This window comes from Sander lucioperca, chromosome 11, assembly GCF_008315115.2.
Source record: "Sander lucioperca isolate FBNREF2018 chromosome 11, SLUC_FBN_1.2, whole genome shotgun sequence".
Lineage (NCBI taxonomy): Eukaryota > Metazoa > Chordata > Actinopteri > Perciformes > Percidae > Sander > Sander lucioperca.
The window spans coordinates 29,027,756-29,050,977 of NC_050183.1; the positions used below are offsets into that span (position 1 = coordinate 29,027,756).

The 23,222-nt window shown below is 41.8% G+C and overlaps 1 protein-coding gene across 4 annotated transcripts in view; it reads right to left on the reverse strand.

The window, feature by feature from the left end:
* Positions 1-23,222, reverse strand: part of taf4b (TAF4B RNA polymerase II, TATA box binding protein (TBP)-associated factor) — a 39,956-nt gene that overhangs the window by 9,709 nt on the left and 7,025 nt on the right. For 3 of the 4 annotated variants that reach the window (XM_031311869.2, XM_031311866.2, XM_031311868.2), the window contains 11 exons: positions 22,386-22,508; positions 21,770-21,859; positions 18,881-19,024; positions 16,508-16,634; positions 16,130-16,208; positions 14,176-14,336; positions 13,358-13,488; positions 12,292-12,417; positions 12,094-12,150; positions 11,563-11,670; positions 6,232-6,700 (listed from right to left, as the gene is read on the reverse strand). In XM_031311869.2, coding sequence (XP_031167729.1) covers positions 6,584-6,700; positions 11,563-11,670; positions 12,094-12,150; positions 12,292-12,417; positions 13,358-13,488; positions 14,176-14,336; positions 16,130-16,208; positions 16,508-16,634; positions 18,881-19,024; positions 21,770-21,859; positions 22,386-22,508 — 1,263 coding nt within the window. In that variant the 3' untranslated portion in view covers positions 6,232-6,583. Of the gene's footprint in view, positions 1-6,231; positions 6,701-11,562; positions 11,671-12,093; positions 12,151-12,291; positions 12,418-13,357; positions 13,489-14,175; positions 14,337-16,129; positions 16,209-16,507; positions 16,635-18,880; positions 19,025-21,769; positions 21,860-22,385; positions 22,509-23,222 lie in introns of those variants that run through there. The other variant, XM_031311867.2, reaches the window with a different exon arrangement.

Genomic DNA, 23,222 nt, shown 5'->3' on the forward strand with positions numbered 1-23,222 from the left:
CAGCCCAATCTGTGGCTGCCGGTTACAGCGTTCACGCTTAATACTGGACCAATTTCAAAGAGTGTTGTCATCTTCTGTCATCTGTCAGTCACTTACACACAAAAAAACAGGAAATTAGGGTCCAGGTTGAAAAAAAATGAAATTACCCTTTAACTCAGAGTTGACACATACATTTCAGACAGTAGTACCATTACAGTAGAATAAATAGAATCATCGGTGCAGGGATTGGCAGGGGATCATAGGAAATGTGATTCTATATAAATTTGAGCTACACTAGCATTAGCATTTCTATTGATAATGGAGGCTAAAGTACATAGCGATGTGCAGCATACATGACATCTTTTATCATGTAATTTAATATTGTGATATAGTATATTTCCTGACAATCCAATTGAGAAACCATTGATGGATAACATACCCAGATGCTAATGTCTGTTTTTGGCTAATCCACTGAATTAAATACCTGAACCATTTACTGCATCACATTGATGCCATATTGTACATGGTCCTGTTGACACATTTCTGCTGTTTAATGATATTCTGGAATATTTGCCAACCCTACCATCATGCTGAGGCTGGAAAATGTGCCATGTCTACATATAAAATGCATGTACTTTAACCTCATGCTGATATTCACTGAATGGTGCAACAACACATAATGGACTCCTGAAGCTATTCTTGGGAACTGGCTGATGGCTACAGCTCATGATCTGACTGCATGTTTTTACAAGGGTTTCTGCACAGTCCAACAGTTTTAAAGATACAGTATTTCAAAATGACAACTGGACACTCATACATTTTGTTATGTATGTTTAATCCCCTCAAGATACCATTTTGTTATTTTGTGAATTAAAAAGCCCTGGCAGATTGATACTGATATTGGATTTTTTTTCTGAAACTATCCACCCATGAAAAAAGATCACATCAGTAATTTGTTCAAATACCTGTAATGGCCATGTGAATTACGACTCATCATCTGTTATAGGAGCAAGGAAGGGATCGACATGTTATTGTTCCCGGCTGATAGGGACAAGTTTTGGAAGACGATGACAAATGACCGTTCAGAGGACCTGTTGATTTGTCAACAGCAAATGAACATTTTACATTTTACATGCTCCAACAGAGAAAATGACATTGCTCAGACTGCTCAGCGTCTCCTTTAACGTGCAGGATGCACATCAGCAGCACAAGCCATTTGCTGTTCACACTTGAATCAGGTCTACACAAGATCTTTTTTTCAGCCAAGGCTACTGGTTGTTCTGTATATGTTGTGTAAGTACTGTATGTTCAATGCAGCGGTGTATAAATCACAAGTCTTTTTTGCATGAACTGTTGCATTGCTTTGGAATATTTGCAGAGACCATCAGTGACTATAACCTGGAGCGAATCTGACATGTGTTCATTTGGTAAAGTACACCTTAGAGCACAAGCAAAAAAATAACCCTTATCTACTTATTTATTTCAACCTTCATTTGATTTGTGGCATGCAATATCTTCATTGTACAATTTCTCTCTTTATTTTGCTTAAAATAGAGATGGAAGACCAATCTACACAGGAAGGATTTGAATGTTCTCCCATGCAAAATGATATCTTTTCCACATATTGTTTATATAGGACACGTTGGGGGTTAGTGTTAGCCCAAAAAGAAACATGCAGCAGCAACCCAAGCCAGCATTATTTATTTATATATCATGTTTTCTCTGTTTTGCATAATTAATGTGAGATAATTTCATGATAAATAAACAAGAACTCATAACGAAGGATTTTCAGAGACAAGGCACATCTGCAGTGCTTCCTCATGCTGTGGTGGCACTGTGCAGGCTGGACAGTTCCAGCCTTAAAGGAATTGCTAAAAATTTTGGGAAACATGCTTATTTGCTTTAATGCCAAGAGTTAAGATACATTTTTCTCTTGTGTCTGTACTCTAAATACGAAGCTTTCTATACAGAAAGATTTAACAAACGCCACATTTGAATTAGTAACATCTAGAGAAGCTGGTGGGTGTGTTTAATTTTACTTTGGACAGAGCCAAAACGTTTCAAAGTTTATAACATTGAAGGGCCATTCACATTGTACGCGCAAACGGCAGTGCTGCGCTATGAAACCCATTATTGTCAATGGCTTGCGCGCACAAGAACTGGTCTTCCGCTGCGCTGAGCAAAGCGCAGCGGAAGTGGCATTTTGCGGCTGGCCGCTCTTGTGCGTGCCGCGGTCGAAGTTCAACATGGTTCAACTTTGATTGCGCTGTGAGGTGCATTCAAGTGTCTGAAAAAAAATAAAAATAACACAGAATACACGTGGATCCACAAATGGAACATGGACGAGAGGTTGATTTTGGCCGTCAGCGATCTCCCAAAGCTGTATAGACTACGACACAAGTTCGAGGTCGTACAGAGACCTCGGACGCAAAACTATGCTGTGGAAGCATATTTCACCATAATAGGCATGCCAGCTCTGTACATTATTGTAGCCTCTTAATTTAAATCATGCAGGTTATTCTCAGTTACTTTGGGGCATTTGTCAAATCATAATTTGCATTTGCACAACAGTGAGTGCATTTCTTACAACTGGTGTAAACTGCACCGCATAGTGACTGACCTGAAAAATCGTGTATCTTGCTGGAAATCTTGTGTTTGTGTCCAAAGCAAGTATTTATACCAATGAATCAAACTGACAAGTCCATGCACGTGCAGAGGGGGGGGGCTATGGGTGCTTGAGCACCTGCCCCTTTTGCCCCTCAAGGCCAAAGTGCCCTTTTATTGTCTAGATTTCTTTTCCACCTTTTTTCTTTGACGATGGCCCACAAGTGGTCCGTTTAAGAATAATATTTAACAATAATAATTAGCTAGATAAAACGACCTAAACCTTCATATCACATGATGACCAGGCTTCCTGCCAGGCGTGCCACTTAGATACAAGTGAGTCCATGCCATCCGTCGGTGGCGCGGCCAGCAAGAGCGAGAGGAAGTTGAAGTGCAGGTAAGTGTGCTTTTGAAGTGAATGAGAATGCATGCATGCACATTTGGTTTGTTATAGAGGCCTCTAGCCGCTGCCGCTACATAACGAGTCTCCTCCAGGATTAAAACAGCCAGCAGGCAGCTAACTTTGAAGTAGTGACATTTCACAGTAACTGTACGAGCTGCCGCGGCCACAATTACTCATCGTGTGATAACCTTATAGCGCCCCATTTCATTCTCTGATACACAAGAGAATACAGTAGCAGTTCTCTGTAGGTTAACAGAAGTGTGTGTGTGCAGCAGCAGTTCTCTGTAGGATAACAGTTGTGCGTGTGTGTGTGTGTGTGTAGCAGCAGTTCTATGTAGGTTAACAGAAGTGTGTGTGTGTGTGTGTGTGTGTGTGTGTGTGTGTGTGTGTGTGTGTGTAGCAGTAGTTCTCTGTAGGTTAACAGAAGTGTGTGTGTGCAGCAGCAGCAGTTCTCTGTAGGTTAACAGGTGAGTGTGTGTGTGTGTGTGTGTGTGTGTGTGTCTGCTTTCTGCCTCTCAACCAGCAGCCCACTTAAAAGAACATGTCACTTCTTCGGTGTAGGTTGGTGGTCTATACATTTTGACTTAATAAAGGACATCCTTATATTTTGAGAAAATAATCTGAAACATGCTGCATACCTTTGCAAATCTCTTTCTGATTCAAAGCCTACTAGCCCACTGCTACAGAAATCTGATAGTCAGCTCAGGTTGCACTTATAGGCTACAATTAAACTGTTTCTGGTTTGATATCTCGTTATCTTGTATTTGTGTGAATGTAGTCTAATGTAAGGCTCTATATTTCAATTCGAGGTGTACAGTATTGTGGATTTAGTATTATGTAACATTTCATATTGCACTTTCTATATACAGTTTGGATACTGTATGTAAGATTACATTTTGCTTGGACAACGGTTGCATTTTTTGGATATATCTGTATGAATGTAGTCTAAGGCTCTATATTTTATTTTGAGGTGTACAGTATTGTGGATTTAGTATAATGTTAAAATGTAAAATATACAGTTTTTAAAATAAAGATGACATACTGTATATTGTTAGCAAATCTTGTTCCATATGCCCTTTTTTGAATTTGAGCCTCTGCCTCTCAGAAGGTCTCTGCACGGCCCTGGACAAGTCCTTATGCCATTGTATATACCAAGATAGTGAAACTGCTTTGTGTTGTCCATATTTAACAGTTCACTCTGTAAGTATAGTCTAATCAACAATGCACATAAAAGGGAGCACTATTCCCTATGTGACAAAGTTACACATTGTCATCTCTGATCTGAGAAATGCAGCAAAGCAACTGAGAAGAACTGTAGCCTTCTGTTGTGAGTGGCGAAAACCAAATATCAAGTTGATTATACAGCTCCATACAGATATTTGTAGGATATATTTGTATTTTTTATAATTTCTTTTTATAATTTATACTCTTATTGATCCCCAATGGGGAAATTACAATTTACACTCTGTTATTACACAATAATATTATTGTATGTGTATGCTTATATGATGTTAAATATGTTTGGACTGATTGACACAAGTCATGTTCATTATCACTGAAGTTCACATATAGGTAGGTATATGGCCTTTACACAGAATAACTACCCATTTCCAAGTGTGTAAGCTCCAGTTTTGGAGGAATTAATTGCACATATGCATTAAACAAAGTGTTTTCCAGAGAATGAATGATGAATGTATGAATGTAGGCTCATATCTTAGCTTTATTATACCCAACTGCAATGACTGCAGACCTCTTACTAAAGTATATAAACATGCAATGACAGTGTTGAAATGCAACATTTTATTTAGAAATGAAAATAATCCACACGTCTTCATCTATTTAGAGGAGGAGTGTAAGAAAAGGTGGAAGAACCTAAGGGACAGGTACATAGAGGAGAGGAGACAAAAAAAAGTTTTCCATACGGTCTTGTCTGGAGCCACACGTCAGGGAGAGAGAAATAGCCAGACGCGCCGTTGTAGAAATGGGCTTTCGGAATGTTGTTCGTATCAGGAAAATCATAGGCCCGACTCTCGTCATCAGACTGTCAAATATCTCCCTGTTGAGCCCAAAGTACCCCTGGAACATGCCGCGTACAATGTCGCATGCCGCGTACAATGTGAACCGGCCCTGAGACTGCCTCCCTCACCTGGTGTATTACTCCTAAGTTCTCTTTACCCAAATGCGAGCATCACAAAACCTGGCAGGAAATAAAACCCACAGGAGCCTTTTACACACACAACGATACACTGGTAAGAGCCAATGAGGTTTAACCATGTATCCAGCTAATTTAAATAGCTCACGTTACTGTATTGTGTTAATAGTTAACTTAATAAAATATTGTATGTGGCATTTTCTTTTGCGGGGTGTAAATGTTCCACCAAGACAAGTTCCTTCCTGAGACCATCTTGCATGAAGCCCAAAAAGTACAACTGCCACGTCTAAAATGACTTGGATGATCGGCGCTTCTTCCACACCGTGCCGTCCATGGAGCAGGCGCACTAGAGACCACTGCCAGCCGATTTAATCGTGTAGCTCTTCTAGACTTCTTAAATATTATGTTATCTGAATTGATCAAACCCTGATAGTCATGCTGCGGGGGTTGTGACGTCTCTTTCACTCTTTTTTTTTTTTTTTTTAAGTAAGTTTATGGAAATGTCTTTTTGGGCCCCATGGCATCACATGACGGACACTATTGTTATTCCACTGTTTGGCCACTATTTCAAAAAGACTTCAAAGCCAGGCCTCCCTGCAGTCATTGCAGCCGGGGAATGACTTGGACCGACGATCAACCCTGGTGTGTCAGCACCTTTACATTTCATCCCATGCTCTCAGAATACAGAGCTCCCATCTGTCCCCGAGTTACAAAAAAAAAATCAGTAGGTTGCAGGGCCTTTCCTATAGTGGCCCCTTTCTCTGGAATTACCGCCCGAACCGTACCCTAACCTCCCCCCTCACCTGTGTGAATGATGTGCTTGAGCCTGGCTCTTGTGTGTTTGTGTAGTCTGTCCTCCTCCAGAGAGGTATCCATTAAGGTGGATATGCACTTACTGTATGTGAATAAGGCTCTTTTGAATTACCTTCGACTTCATCAAGACGTTTCAGTAACTATGAATGTGTGTACAACGTTTCATGGCAATCCGTCAAATAACTGTTGGGACGTTCCGTTCTGGACCGACCCACTAAAAGAACCATCCCCAGAGCCACACTGCTTTGGTGGCTAAAAACAACCAAAGACACAGTAAACGGTCAGGATGTGACACATTCTACTTATTTTAATGGTCAAACAATGAACAAGAACAATAACAAAAGAAAACTCAACATTCAACTGAGAACTACACTTCTAGTCTTCTCTTTTTAATCCCACTCAGGTTCATCAACATCGAAACCAAAACTTGGAGTGCTTTAGAGACCAGCTGATTACCATCACTGATCCAGAACATACTAAAATAAATAGTAGGTAATAAACAGAAAGATATTCGATGGAACTGAAACAAAAGTACAAAGAACGTTTCTGAGGAAGAAACAAAGATGTACTGCAGCCTATTTTTTTTTTTAGACAGATCCAATCATTAGCAGTAGAGGAGTTAGTTAAGGTAGTCAGAGCATGGCTTTGTACAGAGTGAGAGAGTGGGACAGGAAGTGGTCCTGCTCCATACACAGCAGCAGATCCCTCAGCACGACCCGAGTCACTCTCTGTCTGGGCAGCAGAGTCACCTGACACACACACACACACACACACACACATCACAAACAGGGCTCCCACACAATTTAATGGACAACCTTTCTTTTCCATGACTTTTCCAGGACCCTTAATAAAATATATTATATATATATATAAACTTATATCAGTCTGGAACTGACCCCGACATGAACCTGCTGGTCTTGTTTGACACAAACACTGTTACTATTTCTTTTATTACAGAAAATGGATAAAATAGAGGAAGAATGTTTGCAAATCTGCCACACTTTAACATAAAATCATCCAATTTCCAAAACCAATGTTGCAAACCCAAATTAAACTTTTACCTTGACGACCAAAGTTATTGGCAACTGTAAATACATTAGACATTTTGGAGTTAATTCTTGACCTACGGAGCAGTAGTCTGACAGATAGTCTCACTTTGCCAGACCCTCCTCCGAAGCGCGCTGAAGGAGGGTCTGGCTACTCCACATATCATTCGGGGATGGGAGGAAAATGTGCTCTGGTTTATTGGCATTTCTTTAATGGCGGTGCTAAACTCCGCACGGAGCCGCTGCAAAATAGTCGTGCGAGAGAAAACTCAGACTGGACAGATAGTCTAGCTAGCTGTCTGGATTTACCCTGCAGAGATCTGAGGAGCAGTTAACCCTCCCGGTAGTGGAACGCGAAGGATATAGACTATTTGACAGAATACTGAATGTCCACTTACTTTTACTCTTATTTTTTTTTTTTCTCAAAACAGCTATTATGTTACAGGGCAGCCCCAGTGTATTGCAAGTTCAGTGGCCCTCCGGGCCTAAATTGCCCCCCCCCCCTCACATGCCTAAGCCACTGGGAATTATTTTGTAATGTATTTTTAAGAAGTTTTTTAAATTATAGTTACAGTGGGGCGGCTCGGTTGGAAACTTACTTAAACTTTTAAATCTCCAGTTAGCTTTTTTTCAAACTTTGTGATTCCGTCCATGATTCTGTTATCACAGAAACTATGTGGCTCTACATTAACGCTACCATCAGTCTGAGTGGCTCCAGGCGGGCCCTCGTCGAAAAAAAAGACACTTGCCACCAGGCTGAACAACTTTTCTGGGGGAAACCCTGATGTTCGTTAGAAAATTTCACTTTGAGGTTTTTTAACATTAATATGAGTTCCCCTAGCCTGCCTATGGTCCCCCAGTGGCTAGATACGTCTTTGAGAAAAAGTAAGCTCGGATGAGCCAATCTGGAATCTTCCCTATATGTCGCCTTAAGGGGAAAGGTTACCTCCCCTTTCTGTGCTTTGCCCATGGCAAGCTGGTCAAGGCCACACCCCCACCCTCCACCTTGTCCCCCCCCCCCCCCCCTCTCTCCTCCTCAATAGCATTTAAAGCTACAGACACAGAAATGGCACGTCCTAAGGAAAGCTCATTGTGGGACTGGCTCTAGTGGCTGTAATTCTGCACCATGGCTGAATTTCGGGAAAGAGACTTCAGATACAGTATTAGAGGACCACTAAGGCCTATATAAAACCATCTAAAAGGGCAGCATGTCATAGGACCTTTAACAAAGTAAATATTATGTGCTTTCACACCAAAGTCGACCAAGTCCTCGAATACTTATGAAGTGAAGCAACGGAAACAGGGCATGAAATTGGCACCCGCCCACCCGCCAAATGCGGGTAACTTTTGTGATTGGTGGGTGAAACTGTCAATCTACCTGCCACGTTGGCGGGTAGCCAATGAGATTTGAGTGATGCAAAACATTTTAGACCGTCCTGCCAACATGTATACATTTTAACATCAATGTACGCTGTCACTGAACCTGCTGCTGTTTCAATACTGTCGGCTCTCTGCAGCGGGCAGGGCTGCTCCGTTTCCCCCGCGACTGACGCGCACACACAATCACACACAATCACACACAATCACACACAATCACACGCAGACACACGCAGACACACGCACAGACACACACACAATCACACACAAACGCACACGGTGGATGCAGGAAAAAACGCAGATGAGACCTACACGATGACCTAAATTGAGGACAGCTACTCTCGTTATTGTAAGTTCATGATAAGTTAAAGTCCAACAAGTATTTTATCAAACCGTATGAATGTGTGTCCCAGGCCAGGATAGGAAATTAACTAACAATGTAAAGATTAACAAGCCACTGACAATGACAGATATGTTCATATTTGATTCATTTAATACATTCTTATTTTGTGTCTTAAATCCACCAGCCTTTTTCATATTTTACCAACATTTGCAGCATCCTGAGCCTTTTTGGTAAGGTTCCTAGGAAATCTCAGCCCAGAGTAATGAATTAATAGTAATAAGTATTATTCTCCCCAAAACAAGTTTCCTTTTTATTTATTTTTAAGAACTATACAAAAAAAATTCTTGTGTTATGGTGCGCATTCACCAGTGTTTTGTTGTTGTTTTGGTGCGCATAGGCTACTCCTGATTTTGTCAGTCATCTCATCTCTTATATGCAGTGGCGTAACGAGCCAACACCGGGCCCCTATGCAGGATTATCAAAGCGGGCCCCCCTACTACAGCACGTGATGACGGCGCAATGTCCACGAGTAGGCTACCATCAATAGGACAGGATAGGATCATAGAGACACAGCAATTCCTGTTTTTCACCTTTATGACAAAAAAAAAGTGGCTGGTAAAAAGTCCCTGTGGCAGGTGGATTTAAAAATCCACCTGCCACAGTGGCTGGTGGTCAAAAAAGTTAACTTCATGCCCTGAACGGAAATATTACCAAAAACCAAAATTATCATCATTTTAGAAATGATGCCTGAACAAAAATGCCTGTGCCTGAACCCCAATATGCTGTTTCTCTAGTTCTCTGCCTGGGTGTGTTTAGCAGCACATGCTGAAGAGTGAAAAAGAATAGCTGTAAAAAGAGCTCCCACTCCAAACACATTTGCCATCGCTCCCCCATAGGTCCTGTCCTCAGTTTGTGCTGTGCCAGCTGAGGAAGAGCCTGTGAAGAGGTAGAGGAAGCCCTGTGGCTGAGAGGAAAGAGCCAGAGAGGCTGCCGGCTCCGCTGGGTAGTGGAGTTCAAAGGCAGTGGGAAGTATGCACCGTTACCAGAGCGTCCTCATCTTTAAACCTACAAGCCTGCAGCGCTGCGACTTAAACACACAGAGAATTAAAGACTCCATGAGATAAACTAACACATGCTAACTGTGGTAAGCTGTAGGCTTCCTGTGTGTCTGCGTTAGCGGGGGCTGGCCTTTATAGCACCTCATTCTATAACCTGTGCTAATGTGGAACATGCTGCTTTCTTTTATTTTCTATCCATCATTGGTGCTACACGAGCATTTCTTTATTCCGTTTCGATCTTTGGTGCTAAGGAAATATGTCTGAGGTGTTTCTCATTTTGTTTCTCTGCTTGGTGCGTTCAACTTTTGTTTGTCTTTACCCTTAATGCAAAACACTCGCAGCTGTTTGGTTGTTTTGGGCTTTGTTCTTAGGCAGCCAGCTGGCAAGATATTTTTTTTTGTATTCTGTAGCTATTCGTTCATAAGGGACTGTTGGTTATTTATTTCAGGGGCCACCGGAGGAGTTTTGGGATCTTTAATCAAAATAGACCTGACCCTCCCTTCACCAGCAATACATTTTGGATGACCCTCCAAAATGATTAGGTAAAAAGGGATGACCCTCCCCAACAATTTATTGATGCATTCTGTACTGGTTTGCGCTTGGCAAAGATATACAGATACCCATTGTCTTTTTACAACCATGACATATGTGACTAAACCTCTGCATTCTCATCTTACACATCACACTCCTCTGTTATGGTGTGGTGGCCATTTCAGCAGATTTACTCACTAACATAGTTGTGGAAAAATAATAAGCATGGAAACTAAATGCACACTTCCTGCATTACTGCATTACCTCAAATACTAAGTAAGTAAAATTATTTTTTCAGCAGACGTCTTAGTTACAACACGATGGAGCTAGCTAGGATTTATTCAGTTTGGGAAATCCCACAGTCTCTAAGCTACAGGTCTAAACAAGGAGGGACCCATCTGCTAGCGATAGCGGCCGAGATTGAGAGAGCTACATGGATAAATATGCACCAAACAAGCCACTTTGAAATTGTGCTGTTCTCATAAATACAAAAGTTGGGTGACCCTCCCCCCTAGACTTAAACAAATGGATGACCCTCCCCTCAACAAAGAATAAAAAGACATGACCCTCACCTATTTTCCTCCAGTGGTCCATTCCATAAATACCAAACGGTCCCTAAGGAATCAACATCTAAACGCGCAAGCTTCATGAGTCTTGATATTGGTTGTCACATTGCAAGAAAACATTTAAAATGTTGAAGCAATCAGAGTAACTTCCTGGCTTCCGTCTTCCTTTAGAGAACTGATTCTAGTATGAGCAAAAGGAAATACTGTACATGCTCAAAGAGTGGTCATCTACCCAAAACCGTTACTTCAACCAATGCAGTTTTCCTGTTAGGAAAAGGCTTATATAAGAGACGGGCCTTTATTAGTACATCTTGTCATATTTTACTTAGAAGCCTCCCCGTTTTCTGATCCGCTCCCTTTTAGTTTGCTGATGATGCAAATTCAACACGTTCTCCTTGTTTACCTGTTGTCAGTATGTTCATTTCCACAGCACCCATTCCATCAGTAACACAACTTGTCATACTCACCACTCTGCTGCTCAGAGTTTCTATTTTTGAAACAAGTCTTGTTTTCCCGCACTAATTCCAAACATTGCCTTGCATTCATTCAGCGCTCTTCCTGCACAGGTGTTTCACACTAAAAGCCTTCCAGTGGTTCAAATGTCATAATTCTACCATCTCCTTGTATTATTTTAAAGTGAATATATCTGCTGGAAGTGTGTAGTGCTGTTGCAGTTTGGTTTTCACTCACCTGGCTTCCACTCTGCTCCAGAGGTCTCTTCTTGCGAGGCCCGATGGCAGCCAGAGCCGTGAGGTTGGCCTCTCTCTGCTGCAGCTGAGCTGCTTCTATTTGTTGGAACTGAAAAGAGAAGAAAGACAAAGGGTTGGTGAATAGAAAGAGTCAACTTGACCAGCGTGCGTGTGTGCGTGCGTGCGTGAGTGCATGGTCTCTGGGAGCGTGATGGCTGGGAGCCTGAGAAGGTTGTACTGCCTACTTAAATAGCCATACTGCTACCAGTGCCTTTCATCTCCCTCACACTTTTATCTGCCAGCGAAAAACATGACACACACTATTATTATTATTATCCCAAACACATATTTACAGTTTCATACAGAAAAGGACAAAATTGTCAAAATGTAGATTTAATACCTCAGAAAATAGCGTGTTATTTTTCAAAAAATTGATTTATAAACTTATATTACTTTTTAAAGACCCTGCAGACTTGCCCACTGACTGTATTGGTTGAGTCTCGGCTTTCTCTAGGATGAAACACATACACACCTCTTTGGCTCTTTGCTTGAGCTGCTGCTGCTGTGGATCCTCAGTGTGGGAGCGACTCTGTGATCACAAACAGAAAGATGTCGAGTAAGTATGCAGAATTTACGTAATGATAGGCAGAAACAATCGCAGTGGCTTCAGATGAAAATATGGTTTAAGTCAAACAAAAGCCGTGCTACTTTCTGGCCGTGCATCGCTTACTCTGGCCAGACGCAGCAGTCTCTCTCTCTCCTCTTCATCTTTCCTCTTCTTTTTCAAACTCTCCACTTCCTCCAGGAAGCGAAGCTGGGAGCGTACATCACTCACCTTGGCATGCCACGGGTCCTCCTGTTGCGACACAAACACACTGGTTAACAAGACGGAGAGGCCCTAAATTTCCTGGCAGCGCATCCCCCGGTAAACACCGCTCAGATTGTTTGGTATTTTCCTGATCTTTGCCCGTCTGCGTGGTATTTTGGTGCCCCACGCAGAACACACAGAGTCACTCTGCTGCCACTTTGGTGGCCACAAATATTTGTGTGAGTTTAAAAATCTTTTTTTTTTATATTTGTGGAATGGGTTTATATATTATCTTCTAAATGCTAATGTCAGTCTGGCGGTGACAATGTTACTTTACCAAGAATGTTTTGTGATATAACAAGATACTTATGTTGTTGTAATGAGACATTTCTGATCTAAAGAATTTGATATCTAGTAATATTAAGAAACAGTCTTAAGAAGAAAACGTTAAGTTTATTTTAATAAGAAAGTGAGCAGAATTTAGTTTTTGTCATGGTGGCAGCAATACGCAGGGTTCATACGCATTTTAACCAATACTTTTCCATGACTTTTTGGCAAATTTCCATGACTATGTATTCCTGAAAATGTCAGTCGACATTATACAATAAGAATAAAAATCTGTGTTAAAGTTTACCCTCAGAGGTTTAACAATAAAATGAATGACAATTTATGTGGTTCATGGTGGGATTCGTAATATCGCGCCCCGAATAGAACGTTGAGGTTAAGACGACGTGAAAACACATTTATTAATCACATATTATGATGCTGTGTAAAAAAAAAAAAAATCCATGACTTTTCCAAAACTTTCTGGGTCTTTTTATGTTTCCAAAACCTTTCCAGGCCTGGAATTTGCATTTTTCAAATTCCATAACTTTTCCAGGTTTTTTCAAAACGTATGAAACCTGAATACCCTGCCATATGTCACGTATGACTGTTTGTCTTAGCTTGAGTAAATATAAATCCCTTCGTCATATGGGTACTGCTGTACCTTCAGGGCTGGCTTGCGGTGTTCTGCCATCACACTGAGCTTCTCCAGCAGCCCACGGAGACACTCCTGCGTAGCATGAGAAACCAGAGCTAGCACCTCTGGAGCGACATCCGTTACTCCCAATGCCTGTCCTAACACAGGAGACACAAAACATCTGGCTCAAGTATCACATTATAGCTAAGCTTGTCCAGTTAAAGACAGGCTGGAAACTGTAAATAGAAGTATGAACATGACAAAATGAATTTAGTAATACTTAAGTGTCTTGTTGAGGCTACATTTACATTGCTACATTTTGGTTTTTAAGTGGAGTTTTGAGCCAAAAGCGATCTCCGTGCGCACAAGTGTTTTTATCTCCAGCAGAAGAACTAATCTCCGTTTAAACTAACAGGCCCAAACCTCATATCTCATCAACATTCTCGTACACTGGGCATAGACAGGAGGCAGCATGTTTACCCTGCCTGTTGTTGGTAGTTGCCATGGTAACGTTAGCAAACGTAGCAATGTAAATGTAGCCTTAAATTAATACATTTATTGCCGTGGCATTTGACATAGTTCTGGCCCCATTTTAAATTTAGCCTGGAACGGTTTCCATGAACATAATTCCAAATAAGAAAAAAAAAAAATAGTATTTGCCCCATTTTGGTTGTGTGTGTGTAAGAAGTGATGCAATTTAGTGTAGTCATGCTGTCCGCTGGTGGCTGCAAATACTTTGTCTAATATGAAAGAATAGCCTGCACTAATACTGATGTAACTGAATGCTTTGTGGTCAGAACGTTAAAAGAAATGTGGAGGCTAGCAGGTTGGCTGAGCTCTTGTACCTGTACGGAGGATTCGGCTGAGCACTGGGTTAGGGGAGAGGAAGGGCTGGTCTTGACACGACTGCACCACAGAGCCAACGACGCTGGTCAAGATCTGGGCATTCTCCTCCCTCAGGTTGACTCCAGCCATGGAGGCGACATCGTTAATGTCATCATCTTCTCTGGGAAACACACACACACACACACACACACACACACATTAAGTCTGCTCTGTGCAGGTTGTTAAAGAATGACTCAGGAGCAGCACAGCTCATTTCACATATGTGAAGGTGTTTTCAGGTGACCTTGATGACACAAGAGCATGTACTGGACTCTCAATTGAGGAGAATTTAGGATCATCCAGTACAGTGTGGGTGCCATCCCAATTTCTGAAGTTCCTGTCTTCCTGAAGGTGTATTTAAACTCATGCTGGAGGTGTTATGTTTAGCTTACTCTCGCATTGCCCAGATCCTCCTCCACAGCGCTGCGGAGGAAGGTCTGGCGGGTCCACACAGCATTCCAGAATGGGAGAAAAACGTGCTCCGATTTACTGGCATTTCTTTAAACCAATCACAATCGTCTTGGGTGGCGCTAAGCGCCGGACGGAGCCCCGGTGCCTCTCCAAAGTAGCCTCGGGAAGGAACTTGTTTTAATGGAACGTGTATGTTCAAAAGTAGTAGTTTTAGTCGTGCAACAGAAAACTCAGATTGGACGGATAGTCTAGCTAGCTGTCTGGATTTACCCTGCAGAGATCTGAGGAGTTTAGAACGCCAACACAAAGAAAGAGGAAGGTGTGGGACATCCAGCCTAAAAAGAGGGACATCCGGCAGAATTTCAGGTGGCACGGAATATTCAAAGAAGGTGAACGTCTTTAATAGACTATCTTTAGCTGAACCTTCAAGGGAATCAGGCGCCTAAACACAGATGTTTGTGTTTCTGGAAATCCCCCCACACAGGTCAGCCCGTCACACTTAAAGGGATATTTCACTGTCGGAAAGATGAATATATCTTTAAATTGGGTCACTTATGTAGTAGAAATGTGAATTTTTTTTAGAAATTGGTGCCTTCTAGGCCGAGAAAAACCAGAAAATGTGTTTTTGGCTCATGTGGATGAAAGACACCAAAATCCCAGAATGCACTTGCTTCGCAGCTTAAGCGTCTACTCCCAAGCCACGCCTACACTTTACAGACAGTGAGATGGTCAACTCAACAAGTGTGTTTTATTGTCATTTCAACCATATACACGAAACAACGTTTCACCGTGGCTCAAGTGGTGTTACACATTTAAAATATATAAAAACGACCTTATAAAAAAACGACCTTATATAAAAACGACCTTATATAAAAACGACATACGAAACAGGCTACATTTAGTGCACATTTGTTCAACGTCCCCGCTGATGATGTCCCTTTACCGGCCAAATACATCGAGCAACACCGCTGGTCTCGATAGCCGGCGGGCGAAGCTCACGTAGTGTGTCGAGTATTCCGTCTGTAATAAAGGGTCCTGCATATTCTTCGATCTGTACCAATGTATCCCGGTAGTACACGTGTGCGGTAGTTTGAACGCACATAATTGTTGTTCTAAAATTTCCTTCGGGATGAATAAATCTATAACAGTTGCTGCTGAGAAGCTAAGCGAGAATTCAAGATGGCTGACGCTCGTTTTTTCCTCTGCAATCTCCGGAAAAAGCCGACAGTCCAACCCCCTATGGGCTATGCGTAAGTAGCTCCTAGTACTGGCTGTAGTCCTTTGCCTCTGGGCAAAAATGCCTCCGATGACGCAAAAATCGTCGTCATCGGAGGCATTTTTCCAGACCCACAATACAGAGATCTCTCGTCTGAGGGGGACATGAGGGAGGGAAGCACGGTCATTCAAAAATACTACCGTGTTTCTGCTGATACAAAGTTTAATGCTAAATCGGTGAACTATCCCTTCAAATTTGAGTCTAAAGATATCAACTTTATGTATTACCTGTAAGATCCTGAACTGAATGCAAATTTGGTAGAACGAGGTGGCTCCTGAGTGAAAGGCTGCTTCATTGAAAAAGTTCCTGTAAAAAGAAAAACATACAAAGTTATTTGGAGAGTAGCATTTCATTGGTGGACTTGATGTAGTCTGGTCGATCTGATTGTATGATTGTATGTGTCTGCATTTCACTGGACTAAGAACACAGGTGAATGTTTCTCAAACCAGTGCACTGGAATGGGAGCCTAAAAATAGTGCTCTCTTTTCTATTTAGAGAATCAAGAATTAGTTTTAAATCGAGAATTTATTCTGAATTTGAATCGTGACACCAAGAATCACAACCAACTTGTGACATTCCCAAAGAAGCCTTGTCCTAACTGTTACCGGTAAAGTGTGATCCTGACGGGACCACTGTGGGTTTGGGTGGGGGTCTGCTGCTCTTATACGTGTGGTTTGTGGACTGGGCTGATGTCGCTCTCACAGTCACTCCTCGAGGCTGCTGGTGGATAACCTGCATTTTAAGGGAAATCATTAACATCAGATTTAGATTTATTGTCCCAAGGGGGAGATTTGTTGAGATATAGACAGCAGGGCTGAATGATTTTGGGGAAAAAATCTAATTGTGATTTTTCTGCCAGATACTGCAATTACGATTAGATTTGCAATTTTTTAGCTAAAGTTTAATAGTCACTGTGTAACAGATAGAACATGTCATGGAGCATTGTAACATGAGACACCATCCAAACTGCTCTTTATTCTTATGCAAGGATGAGAACATAGAGGTGAACTGCCAGCAATAAGTGTTTTTCTTTTAATAAGCAAACACAGAACATTCATCACAAAAGCTAAAGTTAGAATAAAACTATTCCAATAAAAACATATTTCATATCAGAAATTTCATATATTTCTGATATGCCTCAGTTTTATTCCAGCATTTATCTTGTGAAAACGGTAAATAATAAAAAAGGAATTAAAAATGTTAAACCAAATGTTACACCAAACATTCAACTAAAAACTGCATTCGATTAATCTTCACGATTAGCTAATCGCATTCTTTCAAATCGCGATTTCGTTTTGAAAACAATTCATCGTTCAGCCCTAACAGACAGTACATAAATCTTCATGCAAGCATTCATCCGTCTCAGCTCACAACAATGTCACCCAGGCAGATTGGTCAGGGCTGCTAATGCAGAAGGGACAACGCTCCCTCCTGTATCTCACCGTCTCGCTGTGGATGGAGGTGGCTTCGGTCCAGTGCAGGGGAGGGGGGGGTTCAATGTGCTAATGTCAGTTCTTTGAACTTGTCCATGTTTAGCTGCAGGTAGTAGTCAGTAACTTGACGAGCCCGGTGACTTAGAACCTAAGAAGCCGTCTTTGGAAACTGTTTGGAAAGGGAAGGCGCATTCAAAAAATACCTGGCACCTGACTGGATGAACCATCTGTCTATCACGCCCACCATTGTTGTTTTGAAGGAACAGTTGCGGCCGCCACACACACCTAAACCACGCTGTGGCTGCCAGCAGCTCCTCAACTGACGCTGACTGGTTCGGTCCGCTGCTGGTCAAACGCAAACGCGTTACCTGAAGCCTGACGAGATATGTGATATGTGATCCTGCGATTATCACGTGATCATGTGGTGGTGGATTGTGTCGAGTGTAGGGCTGGGCGATATATTGATAATGAGATATCACCATATTCTTGACCAAATAAATCAATATCGATATTGCGGTGATATTGTAGGGTTGACAATTGGGGCTTTCACAAAATATTTTTTATAATGAAATTTTAGATAAATATCATCAATAATGTGGTAAACAGTTTCAAGTGAAATTATAGAGAAAATATAAATAATTATTTGTTCAGCTATATACTGACTATCTTCACATGCATGCATAAAAATAGTGTGGTATTAAAACAAATCTGCAATTCTTATATCAAATGATATCCCCTCAAACAGATTTTCGGAGAAAATTGAGTTGGCATGTGCTTGCTATTATTAATTTAGACATGGTAATTGTATATCACTATATCTCGATAAATGATTTCATCACGATATGATTCCATTGAAAAGACAATAAATTATCGTGTTGAATTATTGCCCAGCCCTAGTTGAGGGTGGAGCTGAAGTCAACAAAAAGGACTGAAGCAAAGTTGCCTGGTGATTCCAGGTGTTGGAGGAGGGAGTGGAGGAGACACGTTGCATCCTCTGTGGTCTGACGGCAGAATGGAGTTCATGATGGCATTGCATGGAGTGAGTGTGACCGTTTGTTAGTGGTTGGGCTCTGAATAGTCTATATCGACGACGTCGAGTACCGCTGGAAATTCCGCTGGATGTCCCTCATTTTCGGCCGGCTGTGCGACACCTTCCGCTGACAAGCACATGTTCCACCAGCACAGGTTCCTTCCCGAGGTTATTTTGCAGAGGCACCATTGCGCCGCCCAAGATGATTACGATTGGTTTAAAGAAATGCCACTAAACAGCGGTGTGGAGAAGGGTCTGGCAAAGCGAGACTCGGCTCTGAAGGACGGGATTTAGACTGATGGCGCCCTGTAGGGTTCAGAATCAGGCAGCCTTACCGTATACATGGCAGAGAAATCTGCGTTCTCCGGGACAAATCTAGCCGGGGAAACCAGGTTTCTCCAATTCAAACAAGCATTCAAAACATTAATTGTTCCTCACGTTCATTGATAATGACATGTTTTTCTATTATAAAATGTACACCGCTCACCTCATTAGACATCCAGACATTTCTTTACCTGCTGGTTGGTACTGAGGTTTTGTCCTGTGTCAGTGCTGGACTGCTTCATGGTGGAAGACGGAGTGCTGAGGTTGTGGGCTGAAGCCTGTTGGATAAATAACTGGGGGTCTGCAGTAAGGCGGCGCACTGCAGGAAGACTTTTCTGATAGCAATGACAAAAAGATGAGTAAAAGAAGTCATGTCATCAGCCAAATTCCATTTTGCCCCCGAGTGCCTACAGGCATTTTTATATGAACTACTTAGAGTTCAAATTCATTTCATTTATTCATTATTTATGCGTACCGCTGTACTGCATAGAACTGTGACCGCTGTAGCTGGCTAACTCATTCTAGCTGAGCGCCATTTTCTTTTGAACTAGTCAACTGACCACGGCACACAATGTGCGATCTACTCTTCTATTCTATTTCTGTCTATTACACAGTGCGTTCTTTTACCTCATAAACAATCTATGGCAGAGTACAGACACCGGCTTGCAGAGAGCAAACAAACCAGACAACAGCCCAGTTTCATTTTGGCCCCTTATCAAGTTATGTAATTAACGTAAACGTAATAAGCGACAGCTGATATGACCTGCCGCCAACGTTTTAACCAGTGAAAAAGAGTATCAGCGCCAGCCAAAAATGAGAATGTTTTCTACATTGCTCTTTGGTAATTCAGGAGGTAGTCTAAATCGATGACGGTTCATTTACGGGATAGGTCCAGTGCCGCCGGAAGCTCCACCGGATGTCCCTCCCTTTCGGCTTTCTTTGGGTTAACTTTAAACACCGGTCGCACCAAGCAACATTACCCGGAACCTGTGAGCAACGTTGCACGCTGAAAATGGCAAGGTTTAAGGATGGTGCAAAAGGGTAGGCCTGCTTGTTTTTTTTCGGGGAATGATTGTAAAGATTTATAAAGAAGATGTGCATTTCCTCTCTAACTGGGACGTTTGGGACCGATTGGTGGGATTTGCTATGGAAAAAATACACACAGCGATTCCCTGGTAAGAGCAAATGAGGTTTAACCATGTGTCCAGCTAATTAAAGGAGAAATCAGTCACAAAATGAACCTAGGAGTTAATAACACGTGTACCGAGTCGACCGTTCTCTGGGATATGTTTTCATGCTCATCGAATGTGACCAGTGTTAGCCAGTCCCTCCAGGATTTCGCGGCCTTTTTTTGAGATTGTTGCGGCCCAAAATGCCTGATTTCGCAGGAGCTTTTGTAAAAAAATTGAGATAAAAGTTGCGATGTCTTTTGTATGTTTGTTGCAATGAAGTTGCGGGAGACAGTGAAAGTTGCAAAAAAGTTGCGATTTTTTTTTTGTATAGTTCTTTCAAAATAAAAAGGAAACTTGTTTTGGGGAGAATAAAACTACTCTGGGCTGAGTTTTCCTAGTAGCCTTAATAAAAAGGCTCAGGATGCTGTAAATGTTGGTATAATATGAAAATGGCTGGTGGATTTAAGACAAAAAAATATAATTTATTGAATGAATCAAATTTGAACATACGTCAGTGGCTTGTTGATCTTTACATTGTTAGTTATTTTCCTATCCTGGCCTGGGACACACATTCATACGGTTTGATAAAGTACTGACTTTAACTTATCATTGCACTTACAATAACGAGCGTAGCTGTCCTCAATTTAGGTCATCGTGTCGTCTCATCTCCTTTTTCTCCTGCATCCACGTGTGTGTTGTTTGTGTGTGTGTCTGTGTGTGTGTTTGTGTGTGTGCAAGCGTCAGTCGCGGGGGGCACGGAGCAGTAGCCCCACCCGCTGCAGAGAGCCGACAGCCAGGATGGAAACGGCAGCGACTTTTAAATCATTGAAGTCTACATTGATGTTAAAATGTATTGGACGGTCTGAAATGTCTTTCGCTGTACGTTTTGTTGATAAATGAGTCACACACACGTCTCGTCTTCATATCAAAAACAAGGAAATGATCAACCCGTTCTCACTCCTGATTGGTCATTGGCTCTCAGAGTGCACGTCGGACTGCTGTGATTGGTTGAAGTCGCGGGAAACTCCAGGTTATTGGTCAAATGTGCGGAAAAGTTGCGGTGATTGGTCAAAATTGCGAGTCGCACCAAATTCGCGGTGATTGGTTGAATTTACGTGAATTGGCGCGATCGCGACATCGCGAAATCCTGGAGGGACTGGTTAGCGCAAACCGCTCATTAGCTTATAACTCTAGTCGTCGGGGCAGAGGGTAAAGTAAAAAGAAATCGCCATTTCTACACCACTAACAAGGCTCAAAATAGCACCACACTTCCACGGTAGCATAATGAGGGTCCCTACATGTAAACCGAAGCATTGAGAACTTTGTAAGTGTAAGTTTTACAGTTTATTAAAAAGATAGTTTAGAAAGACAATACTGTTCACGTGTACAGGCAGGCGCCATCTTGGGAAAACAGTCATGATCAGTCGAACGACAAACAATGTGCTTGAGCTATGTTACTGGTTACTGGTTGCACGGCGTTCGTCGTTCAACTGGTCATGACTGTTTTCCCAAGACGGTGACCGCATGTATACATGAACGGTACCGTCTCTTTGGTTTACATGTAGGGATCCTCATTATGCTACCGTGGAAGTGTGGTGCTATTTTGAGCCTTGTTAGTGGTATAGAAATAGCAATTTCTTTTTACTTTACCAGTGCCCCGACGACTAGCGTTATAAGCTAATTAGCGGTTTGCGCTAAAACTGGTCACATTCGATTAGCATTAAAACATATCCCAGAGAACGGTCGACTCGGTACACATGTGTTATTAACCCTAGGTTCATTTTGCGCCGGGTTTCTCCTTTAAGTGTACGCTCCTGTGGCCAGACCTTCCTCCACAGCTCTGTGGAGATGGGTCTGGAGATGAGAGACTATTCAGGAGGTAACAATTATGTGTTGTTCTCTGGTCACCTTGAGGAAAGGCACCAAGCAGGGCTGTGGAGTCGACTTCAACTCACGATACAGCTGTTCTGTAAACTCCTCCGCTTCTAGCTTCCCTTCCTGTAGGATAAAACAAGAACACTTCAGGCTTTTAATACATTTTTATATTGCCTGGAACATTATGTTCAAAAGACGAGGAAATAAGCTGCTAAATTAATAATAATAATAATAATAAACACGCTGAAAACAATGCAACTACAAATAGGAAATATGAGAAGAACAACAGGGAATTGACAAAATTATCTTAACTCAAGGTCTACTTACTAGCTTTTTAATAAGTAGGCCTAGCTACTTTTAGGTCTACAAGATGCAAGATGTTTCAAAGCAATATTAATACATTTTGTTGACAAAAATAGATCTGATACATGTAGAACTAGCTCTTCTATAATCCAAAGTGATGAGCAGTAAAGAATTTGTAAAGCAGGTTAAAAACACTGAGACGACTGAAGGATTTATGATATTATTATTGGTAATTCAAGCCTAAATATACATATAATTTATATATTTTAGACATTAGAAGATGTCACTATTCTACTACTGTACTAAGTGAAAGCAGCTCCTATGACGATGGCGAGTAGAGGCGTACCAGCAGACTCCGGACCAGTCCTCGGACGTTGTTGGCCATGTTGGCGGACCTGGAGTCACTGGAGGCCAGCTTGATCAGAGTCACCAGGAAGTTCTTGCACTTCTTCACACTATCCAGGGTCGCCTGTTGATGAGAGGGCAGGCAACAATCGAGCGTAATAAAAGGTCAGCTTGGTCAATTTGTGACACGCTGTTCTCATCCCTCCTGTTCAGCGGTTTGCAACTGATGCATCAGCGTTTACGCAGCGACTACCGGCATTCTTTGGATCACTGTAAATTGTCTAGGAAAACTCACTTATAAGATTGTTAAGCAATTGTCAGAAATGATATTAAAGCTGACACATACTTCTAAATTGGTATGTAAGCTAATGCCTGGCTTTGTAATTAAACAGTAGCAAAAGTATGTAATGCTGCAAGGAAAAACCACAACTCATGACTACACGTCAAACAGGAAACTGTCCCCGGAGTAAAACGGTAGTTTTTTTTTTTTTTTTACATTAACGCTGCAGTGGGTAGAAACAAACGGGCATATGCATATGCAGAACGCCAAATAGGAATGCTTTCTCTGAAATGAGCTGTGATTGGCCAAGGTCTCCTGTCACAGGCTACATTTTCTAAAGCTTGAAAACAAAGCCTAGAGGAGACGCAGTTCTCTCTCAGACCACTTATGGGACAATATGCTGAAAGATTATGGAATTTTTGCCCAACATCACCGAAAACAAATACTACAGCTTTAAGTGGTAAAATGTACATGGAAGTAGGGTTGCACGATATTAACAAAATGTGATATTGCGATATTGTTTATGAATATTGCAATATCGATATTATCAAAACAGAT